Source organism: Glycine max, chromosome 6, assembly GCF_000004515.6.
Source record: "Glycine max cultivar Williams 82 chromosome 6, Glycine_max_v4.0, whole genome shotgun sequence".
Classification (NCBI taxonomy): Eukaryota; Viridiplantae; Streptophyta; class Magnoliopsida; order Fabales; family Fabaceae; genus Glycine; species Glycine max.
This window is the reverse complement of record NC_038242.2, coordinates 10009864-10021068: the sequence shown is the minus strand read 5'-3', so window position 1 is coordinate 10021068 and position 11205 is coordinate 10009864. Positions and strand designations below refer to the sequence as shown.

At 32.6% G+C, this 11205-nt stretch overlaps 2 protein-coding genes across 4 annotated transcripts; both read left to right on the top strand.

The window, feature by feature from the left end:
* LOC100804032 (uncharacterized) lies at nt 1-2340 on the top strand. 2 transcript variants are annotated; one of them, NM_001367888.1, is made up of 6 exons: nt 1-378; nt 473-580; nt 972-1209; nt 1315-1473; nt 1573-1724; nt 1965-2340. In NM_001367888.1, the coding sequence occupies exons 1-6, from the start codon at nt 140-142 to the stop codon at nt 2113-2115; spliced, it is 1047 nt and encodes a 348-aa protein (NP_001354817.1). In that variant the 5' UTR covers nt 1-139; the 3' UTR covers nt 2116-2340. The 2 variants fall into 2 exon arrangements, with proteins under 2 accessions (NP_001354817.1, NP_001241291.1); NM_001254362.3 differs by having other exon boundaries at nt 467-580.
* Nucleotides 2341-4777: 2437 nt separating this feature from the next.
* Nucleotides 4778-7769, top strand: LOC100804932 (WAT1-related protein At5g40240). 2 transcript variants are annotated; one of them, XM_041016425.1, is made up of 8 exons: nt 4837-4987; nt 5139-5271; nt 5360-5422; nt 5524-5637; nt 6601-6835; nt 6934-7092; nt 7193-7344; nt 7425-7769. In XM_041016425.1, the coding sequence occupies exons 2-8, from the start codon at nt 5180-5182 to the stop codon at nt 7576-7578; spliced, it is 969 nt and encodes a 322-aa protein (XP_040872359.1). In that variant the 5' UTR covers nt 4837-4987; nt 5139-5179; the 3' UTR covers nt 7579-7769. The 2 variants fall into 2 exon arrangements, with proteins under 2 accessions (XP_006581617.1, XP_040872359.1); XM_006581554.4 differs by having other exon boundaries at nt 4778-5271.
* The last annotated feature ends 3436 nt before the right edge of the window (nt 7770-11205 follow it).

Here is an 11205-nt window from a genome sequence, read left to right as displayed (position 1 = left end):
GGGAGCTGGAGAGGATCGGGATCCGTGATTTTGATTCATCTGTACTTGTAGAGCCTTTTTCTACTGCAAAGGGATGGATGACAAGTGCTAACTAAGCACTTTCTTCTTCTTCTTCTTCATCCCTTCATCGCCAAACACAATGAAGGAATTGGGCGTGGTTGCAATCCTCTTTTCAATAGAGTTCTTGGACGTTATCGTCTACACTGTAAGCAAAGCAGCCATGAAGAAGGGCATGAATGACTTTGTCTTTGTCATGTACTCCAATGCCTTCGCAACTTGCCTCCTCCTTCCCATAACCTTCTTCTTTTACAGGAAAAGACCTCTTCCTCCACTCACATATTTCATAGTTGCCCAATTGTTTATTAATGGCTTTTTAAGGTAATTATTTTCTTCAGCTCGTGTTTTTTTTAACTTTTCTAATTTTGGTTTTCTTTTTATTCTTTTGATACTTGCGTGTGTCTTGCAGTTGCAGTGTTCAGATGCTCAGGTTTTTTGGAATAGGTTACAGCTCTCCCACTTTGGCCACTGCTATGTCTGATTTAATCCCTGCTTTTACCTTCATTCTTGCCATCGTCTTCAGGTTTTTTATTACTGTTCTCTTTTGCAACTTTTGTTTTCTCTTGAAGGCACTCAAACATAAGCGAACTTCTTTTCACAAATTTTATTCAAGAGCATCATGGATTAAGAAACCAAGGGTTCCTTCGGTAGAGAGGAAAGAAATGGAAAGAAAGTGAATTGAGATGAAAATTCTGAATTAAAATAGAGTGTAAAAATGTGGCTCCCTTATCTTTTACTGTGGATTTCTCTCAATTTCTACTTTCTTTCTACACAAACGAACCCACCCTTATGATCTCAGCAATTAACCCTTACTAATTATTGCAGTGATAATTGAAGCAATTTCCTTATAGTAGTCTTGCATAATTTTCTTAACTAATACTCAAGCTTATTTTTTTGGGTAATTGTCCTTACAGGATGGAAAAATTGGATTGGAAAACTAACAGTACTCGGGCCAAGTCCATTGGCACATTGGTATCAATCACTGGAGCCTTGATAATTACTCTGTACAAAGGCCAGGCAATCATAAACAATCACCCATCTAATAAATTGTTCCCCAAAAATCTTAATTCATCTGAGCAATTTGACTGGGTAGTAGGGGCAGTGTTGCTTGCGGGTCATAGCTTTGTTCTCTCACTGTTGTTTATAGTTCAGGTAACCAATGAAAATCTCAAACACCCTTTTGGCTTATTTGCAAACAAGAAAAGTAAAAAAGCTCAAAATATTGATTTGACTTGTAACATTTTTTTATGTTTGTAGACATGGATAATCAGAAATTACCCTGCAGAGCTTGTCATAGTGGTCACTCGCGGTATATTAGTTGCTATGCTATCTATCCCACCTTCGCTGATTTCAGTAACGGATCCAAAAGATTTGAGATTGGGATTTGATGTGCATTTGATAGCTATTGCATTGCAAGTAAGAATAGATAGTTGATACTATTTCCTATATCAGCATGAGTCTTCTTCTATTTCTTGCTCTCTGAATTCAATTAACTTGATCTGCTTCTGAATGTAGGCAATTTTCGGTGTATCCCTTCGAAGTATTGTTCATATATGGGTCATGAGCAAGAAGGGGCCTCTGTATGTTGCAATGTTTAAGCCAATTGGAATAATCTTTGCGGTCATCATGGGAATTGCGTTTCTTGGTGACTCTATCTATCTTGGAAGGTATACGTTTCTTTCATGTGTCTTATTCATAAGAAAAAAGGGAGGCGTGTCCACTTATGGACTTATTAAGAGTAACATTTGTGTTGGCGTGTGAATAAATGCAATTTGAAAAATACTTTAGTCTAAGGAATATAATTATGAAAGGGGACCTTTTGTTTGCGTGTGTGAATGCAATTTAAAAAATACTATAGTCTTAGAAGGAAAATACAATTATGTAAGTATGGCTTTGTTTATGTACAGTGTTCTTGGAGCAGCCATAGTGGTTATTGGATTTTATGCTGTTATTTGGGGGAAAAGCCAAGAGCAAGCAAAGGAAGAGTGTGAAGTCTATGACTCGGAATCATACTCGCCCGTTGTCCCTCTTTTGAAGAAGAAGAAAATGGAGGAATAGAATCATAGTAATCATTTTGTTTCCCTAGCTTCAAGATAAATGTCTCATGTAATATTTTGAAAACAGGTTGAATTAATAAAAAAATTTAGTCATAATTCTGTTGATTTGAAACCTTAGTCTAATTTGATAAGATAGTAAAAAATAATCAGCTTGAAACATACAAACCAGTTTATAGTGTGATCAATAATAAATAATCAAGGCAAGGTATGCTAAGCCTTTTCTGTTTATGGCTTGTTGGTTGGCTGATAGTTCCTTTCATGATGTGGTTCGGGATTCTTGGAGAGCTGTTGTTGGGTCATGGTTGGTCTTCTTAATTAATAATACTTTGAAGGAGGTGGGGATGAATTGATTTTCTCCTACTAATATGCATGTCCTTTTTAATGGGTTCCTACTGAAGGGTTTTCCCCTACTTAGGGGATCTTTTCTAACCATACTTGTATGTTTTATATATGGAGATTTACACATCCAATGGAGATATAGAATGGGTAGTGGCAGCCCATCCAGTAATGTAGATCAGGTCCTCCCATATCTCTCTTTTTTTTTTCTTCAAAATATTTGTTGTTGTTTGGGGAGGCCAATGTAAATTATAACCTAAAATAAATTTTAAAAAAATCTTTATATATATAATAAATTAAATATAACGAAAAATATTTTTCTTTAAATGTAACAAATAAAAATTAAAGATAATGGAAATATATTTTTTATTTAAATAAATTAGAATATTTATTTTATATAAAAATAAAAATATTTTATAAATTCTATTAAATGGTCAAACTTAAGTCCTTATCACATTTGTTATTGAAATTAAAATTAACGACTAAATGACAAAGTTAGATACCATTTGTTAATTTTTTGTATGTTGTTTTCTAATCAAATAAGAATATTAGATAGAGTAAAATTGAATTTGAATCTTTTAAGGGATATCTTTTGTTTAAATTTTTTAAATGAAAAAAAATATAATTGAGAAGAGAGGCTTCTCTAAGGTGGGTGAGCCAAGTTTTGCAAAAATTTAATTATTGACAAAATAAATCTAAATCATTTATGGAACAAATGCTTATATTAAAAATAAATTTCTAAGATGAAACTCAAAATTGGTTTATGAATGACACCAAAATCACTAAAAATTTACATTTAAGTTTTACCCTAAAATTAATTCACTATCAAAGCAAATGTTTAGAGAGGATTTCGTTGAAAAAGACAATACTTAGTTTTCTACTATTGATTGGAAAATAATTTTGATGTAAAAAAATTACAAATGAGAAATATAGGTAATGTTTTTCATTAATAAGTAAATTTTATGTGAAAACTATTAAATAATGACATTCTGAATCTTCTTATTTTCTCATATCTCAGTAAGTTTTATATGGAAACTATTTAAATATATTTTAAATTTACGAGACATTAAATGTTTCATTTTTATTAAATACTCTTTTATAGAATATTTTTAAACCCTTTTACAAACCAATTTGTCACTCTAAGAGTGAATTTAGGTTCAAATATATTAAACAAGATATTGATTTTAAACCTTAATGAAAAAACATGTTTATTTCTTTGTAAAGGTTAGTCATTAACAAAATTAAAAGACACTTCACAATAATATTACAATGACAAAAAAAAATCATTGTACTACATCCTCTTATTTTTCTTATATAAGAAATATTAAATACAATTTATATTTTATATGTTCAACACGTTAAATTCTTGGCTGTTATTTGGATGTGTTTTCAAAATAAATTATATCGATGTAATTTATGTATTATTCAATGTCAAGTGACTTATATTGTGACATCAAATAATTCAATTTAATTTTTTGTTTTTTGCAATTAAAGCCCAATGACCTTTTTGCAAATATGATATTTTTATTTTTAATTTAATGTTTTATTAAAAGATACTTTTATCCTTAATTAATTCTTATTTTTCCTAATTCTAAATCTAATTTCATAGTTGTAAAACCCGGTTCGATCATTGATCCGATCGAGATAATGAATTAGTGGTCCAATCGGTGGGCCAAAAATGAACCTGGTTTGATTCAGGATATATTAAAAATTTAAAATTATATATGTATCTATTATATATAAGTATATAATTAATATTATTTTAGTAAGAAAAGTTCATCCATATTCTAAAATTCAAAATAACAATTGATAATAATGAAACGACTTGTAAAGATGATCCATTTTTTTGCTTTTTTTGTAAAACTTGACAGGTCGACCTGGTTCAATTAGGATCTGATACCTAACTGATCGGGTTATCCCGGATTAATTACGTGACCGATTCAATAATAAAATTGGTCCGATGAGGCCATCGAATCTTGACTAGACCAATTCAATCGATCGGATCAAACCGAATTTCACAACTATACCTAATCTTCCCATCATGTGTATAGTCTTTTCCATCATCGTCAATTCTTTTCCATCATCGTCAATTCTGCATGCTCCTTAGTGTCATGCCTCCTACTTGGCCACTAAGATAATATATCATTAATCTGATTTATAAAACAATTGAACAAAACTTTATTCTTAAATAATATAAGTTTCACTTTTTATGATTTTCATTTATAATTTAAAGAGACTTATATAAATTATTGAAAAAAATAATGTGTGCTAAATTACATTCCTGTCCCCAACAGGTGGGGGGAGGGTTGTCTACAGCAATTGTTTTTTTTTTTTTTTTTTTTTTTTTCCACATATCTCTTTCTTTGAAAGGCAATCCTGCGTGAGGCACCGGACACTAAATGGAGCAATTTTTTTCTTAGCGATTGTTCTACAGCATCACAGCGATCCAATCCAACGGTCCTGGTTTCTGGCGCAGAAAAAACCTTGCTAGAGAGACAGGAGAGGATCCAAACTGAATCATCATTCATCAGAGTGAGGTAGGAAAAGAGAATGGAAGTTGACTCTTTTGTTGAATAGTTTTCACTTGGAAGGTTGGGTTGGGTCTCTAGTTTCCACCGTAACCTTAAACACTGCTGAAAATTTCTATGGGGAAGTTGACTCTTCCGTTTGTGGGAATGATTATGGCAGAGTTTGCTCAGGTTGGGTTAATCATACTGAGCAAACAAGTCATGGCACAAGGAATGACCAATTTCATCTTCATCTTCTATTCCAATTCAATCGGTGCTCTCCTCCTTCTTCCCATTTCCTTACTTATACACAGGTTCCTATCTATCTTGAATAATTATTTATTAGAGAATCGGATTCTGTCCTTATTAATGATTCCGTAATTGGGTTATAATACTTGGCAGATTTGAACGTCCTCCAATCACCTTTTCCACCCTTTGTGGATTCTTCTTACTTGCACTACTCGGGCAAGTTCAAAAATTCTGCCTTTATTCATATGCTTAAGATAAAAATAAATAAACTGTTGATTTTGGTGCTTGAAATGTGTTTTGTTTTAGTTTATTTTCAGTTATTTGGCGCAGGCTTTTGGGTATGCTGGGATTTACTACGGCTCAGCTACACTCAGCACGTCCATACTCAACCTCGTTCCTGGTTTTACTTTCATACTTGCTGTTCTTTTTAGGTTCATCCCATTTCCTTCTTCTTGCTTATGCACTGTAGTTTCCTCATCTACTAAGCAGTTAATAATTATAGCTTCCACGTCCCAAATGAGACTTTTTTACTTGCCAATGGATTTCCAAACACGTTGCTTGGCATATTAGTACAATGTGAAGATTATATTTCATATGAGATATGACTGTTGAGCGTAGGTGAACTGCATAGAACCATATAGTTTGGATCAAAATATTAATTCTGTAGATATTATGTTTGATTAAAAAGGATTATTTGCATGAAAGTGTTGGGAATCTATTAGGATTCAATTGCAAGGTATGGGACTTGAGTCTCACATTGAAAGTATGGGATTCTAACTATAATGACTAGCTTTTGTGGTTCAAGGTTCTTATTATAATCTTTGAATTTTATTTCTGGTTTGTATTTTGAGAAATTCTGTTCCTTTTGGATGGATTTGTTCCGGATAACCTGGAATTATCCCAACAAGCACTCTGGCTAGTGACCATCATCGTAGTAGTAACGATGAATAAAGAGGAAAATTGGGCTTATGGAGCCTTCTAATTATGGTCTAACACTTGGGTATTCTAGGCGCTATAGATTGACAGTTACGTTTTGTCTTGATAATGAAAAAATATTTCATTTTGGAATTTGGACATCCAATACCAACGTGATAACACTGTGATTCTGTACTTATATAAACATATATTTGGATCACAGGATGAATTTAGTTGGGTTGATGAATTGGAAAGTCTTTTGTAGTTCTGTCAAAATAAAAGTAACCCCTCTGGATTTTCAAAGCTTTTATGTTGTTTGCATGTGTGTGTGTGTGTGTGTGTTTCATAAAAAATGACTCACCAAATATGCACTTTATTTCATTATAGAGCAGAAGTCAAAAGATAATATATAGTTGTTCTCTCCATTAGTTGTTCACTGCTTTAGATCTTTCTAAACTTATCCCACTTTATGGTTTCAGAATGGAAAAATTAGACTGGAGAAAATTAAGTAGCCTTGCTAAATTGTTAGGAACAATAGTATCAATTGCTGGTGCATTTATTGTGACTTTGTACAAGGGCCCTGCACTTTTGATGGGAGTGTCATCCGCAAACACATCTCAGCAGCCACTTTTATCAGAAGATTCTAATTGGATACTCGCAGGTTTATTTCTTGCGGCCGATTGTGTAATGGCTTCAGCATATATTATTGTACAGGTGAAATTATCATTGTAGTGATATCTCGCAATCTGTGATTTCTACTTGCATGGTGCAAATACTCTATAATTGGTTAATTATAATTGGCTATATTTCAGGCTTCTATTCTTAAGAAATATCCAGCAGAGTTGATTGTTGTATTCTTTTATTGTTTCTTTGTGGCCATTCAATCTGCTGTGACCTGTTTGGTTGTGGAAAGAGACATCAGTGCTTGGAGCTTGGAACCTAAGCTAAGGTTGCTTGCAGTTTTATACTCGGTAATAAAAATGCAAATCAAATAAATTATTTTACCACTAAGTAACTCTTCCGCATTATCTTTACCGAGAAGTCTGAAACTTCTTCTGTAAACATTTACAGGGAGTCTTTGGCTCTGCATTTCAAGTTGGTATTATTTGTTGGTGTTTGCACCAGACAGGACCGGTTTTTGTTTCCATGTTCAAGCCCTTAGGAATACTCATATCAGTGGTTTTAGGTGTTCTCTTCCTCGGGGATGCATTCTATCTTGGAAGGTGGGTTGTGTAGCTTTTGTCTGATTGAACAATTGAGTTTATTTCATCCAACATGAATTCATTGTTATCTTTCAATGCAGTCTGATAGGTGCTACCGTGATTGTTGTTGGGTTTTATTCTGTATTATGGGGGAAAGCCAAAGATATTGAAGATGCTGGGCTCAGCTTGGAGTCAAAGGGCAAACAGGCCCCACTTTTGGAGGAAAACAGCCATGAAGACATACAAGGGCATTAGTTCATTTTAAAAGGATGCTACAATATTGTCAGCAAACAGGCAATTTCAATTGTTTCTCAGAATAAAGGAGTCTTCTCTGACTCTCAGAAGTATATTATTTCTCTCCGTTTGGAGTGTATAGATGACATTGACCTTGTCAGTTGTAAGTTGTAACTGTAAGAATTATTTACTATTTTATGTTGTTTAGACTACATGAAATACTCTTATTTATAATGAATGAGGTTTACAAAATAAGAAAATAAAATAATGAGTAATAATGGAAATAATCTCATGTTAAACTACTGTAATTAAAACATATCAAATCATATATTTCACTAATATTTTACCAAAACTTGAAGAAAAGAAGTGCTGCATCTCCAAAAATATGAAGCCCAAAACTACTTTTGACAAAATGAAAATCTATGGTAGCCAACAAAATGCTATGCCATCTCGTGGAAATGATTGTTCCATAAATTTTCAATGAAGACTAAAGAAATGAGTATGAAAAGTGATAATTACATGAACAATTTAAACACATTTCTCAACTATTTTCTGAACGACTAAAAAACTTTTAGTCTTCATAAAAGTTTGTGGAACAAATACAATTATTTCCCATTGTAGAAGCAGAGCTCATTTGTTTATGTTCAAGAAAGGAGGATTGACTTTCATTTCCTCTCAATTGAGCCACTATGAACATTTCTCTCCTATCCGCATTGGAAGAGTTAAGTTGGGACTTGCACAAGTGATGCAGCATGACCAAAGATGTGAATGCACTACTATTGGGCCTAGTGAAAAAGACTAGTTCTTCACAATATAACGGACTAAGGTTAGAATTTTTTATAGGAGAGATACTCACGCTTAGCATCCAATTGTAACTCAAATAGGATTGCTTTCAAAGGAAGATACATGTAAGAAACAAAAAAATGCATTTTTTTTGTTGCTGTTTCTTTTCCTTTCCTTTTGTTACATGGACTACAGGTGCCTTTAAGCAACAAGTAATGTCATTAAGAAGAGGATACATGTAGGAGCCTAGGAGGCACACAAAAACACAAAAAGATGTGAACACACTTAACAATGAAGAAAAGTGCAGTAAATTGTTATTCACAATGTCCTGGTTCAAGTTTGGTATAATTAGTTTTGAACCATTAAATGTAACTGAGGAATGTATCATGAATGTAAACTATAAATTTTGACAGGGACGTATGTATTGAAAATGGGAGAATTGATTTTCTAACTTTTAAAACAGGCAAGGACATAATCATCTAGTTTCTAAGAGCACTTGTTGACTTTTTTGGTATTCATACACTATGACTTTCATTTTAGATGACAGTTTGATGATGCCATTTCTATCATGCTTGCAATGTAGCTCCTATCATTTTGACTTTGAATGAATGAAACTCGTTATTATAAGAGAGTAAACTCCTTCAGGTAGATCAGTTGATCTTCACATTGGTCAATGGATGTGGAAGAACACGTGCTTGGTTAGGTGTGTAGATAATGATTGTTCCAATTATCTACTAGGGTGGGGGGTCATAGTTAAACCCTCAGTATGCTAAAGAAGAACTAATTCCAGAGTTTGAGGTCAAATTATTTTTTGTGACGCAATAACAACTTGTTTTTAGGAGAATGATGAGAAAGGTACCAGTGCTTCTAAAGTTGGACATTTTGGTTGAAGTGGTTTAGTCAATAGTTAATCAGTACTTAATTTTAAGAGTTGTGATATATGGACATCTTACAGTACATACACTTGATTGATATTTTTTATTTCTCTCTATCTGTATTCTTCATTACTACTCTTCTTTCTTTTCTATCTCTTTCTGTCTTTGTGGTGTTTATGAGCACATGTGTGCCCATGAATCTTTTTTGTAATTTTAAATATAAAGAAGGAAATATCTAGCATAAGTAAATTATTACAATATCAATTCATTAATTAATTATATTATTTGGATAAACAAACTAAAACATTTTGTTTTGTAAACACGCCGACCTTATACATCATTCTCCCCTGTTTTTTAACAACGTCAAAGTTATGTTTTCTATTTTTCGCTTTTCCACTTCATGCGAAAGAAACTTTCCAATTTCTTGATTTAAAAATTTCAGAGGTCGCTAAAGAATAAGTTCTAACTTGCAATGAGGAAGCAAATAAAAGTCCTTTTTTCCCTTTTAAATGCCAATTACATATTAAACATTATTAGTCCAATCTTGTAACCAAAAAAAAGAAGTCCAATCTACTAATTCCCTTTTAAATGCAATGAGGAAGCAAAGAAAGTCATTTTTTTCCCTTTTAAATGCCAATTACATATTAAACATTATAAGTCCAATATACTAATTCCATTTAAGTAAATTTATGTAAATGATTTGTTTATCTCAAGGAAAATCATATTAATGCATTCCACTAATTTAACGGCATATAGAGTTATAGACCAATATGTGATGTGCATCATTAGATACTGTAATTTTATCACAATGTCATTTTTTTAATAATAAAAAAAAACATTGTCTATCTTTTTTGGTCCACCTTACATAATGAAATGTTATAAGCAGTTATCTACTTGTTAGTAGCTATCCAATAGGATGCTTCTTTATTTAAATTGTCACTAAGTTGCCCCCGTTAAGCCTATTTTATATATCCTCTGAAAAGAAGCCTATTATATATATATATATATATATATATATATATATATATATATATATATCATTGACCTCTTTTAAAAAATAAAATCAAAACTTAGTGCTAGCACATTGTGGATATTATTGTATAAAACATTTTTGTGAGGGGCTTCGGTATGTGAAACGAAAATTCTGCTATGCTTATTTTTTTTATTTAAAAAATTTAGCCCTCTCCTCTGAGCAACCTTTCAAATTGTGAAGGAGCAACAGTAACTATGCAATGGGCTCAGTTAGCTAGTTTGCCCCAACACTGTATTGACTCTGTCAGCCTGATTGCTTATTAGGCTTGGACAATAGGCCCACCAACTTTGAAAGCGCATGAGTATTGACAACAACAAGGTTGAGTTTGATTCATCTCAAATTTGACAAAAGTGTGAAAATTCACATAAAAATATTATACAGAATAACATTTTCTTCAGATTCTAATTGAATCTTTCTTGATTACACGCAATGACGCAAATGGGGAGGTTATATCAATGTCATATTAAATATCCTTTAATGCTACGGCCACGAAAGATGTCAGCCACTAATGCATTCACAACCATACTAGAAAGCTTTCGCTTATTGGTCTGTAATCTTTCATATATTATATACCTTGGTTAAATAACTCCATAATATTAAGTATAATAAGCCAAAGAGTGATCAACATACAATAGTACATATACAAGTCTTTGTTAACTCTTATTTAGTTTAAATATATGATGTTAAATGAAGACTAAAAAGAAAAGAGGACAAATGAACACAGAACATGTGCGCAAGATCTACCCAAAAAAGAAATGATTTCTCATTTCATTGATTTAAAACTACCTGAGACGTCAGCTTTGGTCCCTTGTTTAAGAATTTGGGACGACACTCGAGTTGCAACTTCACCTCCAAAGTAGCTTCCCCTTTATGTGAAGGGTTACCCTTGCATGGCCCCATCACTTTTCTTCCTCTCTCTTCCCTTCTTATATTAAGAGAAGATACAAGCTTCTCAAT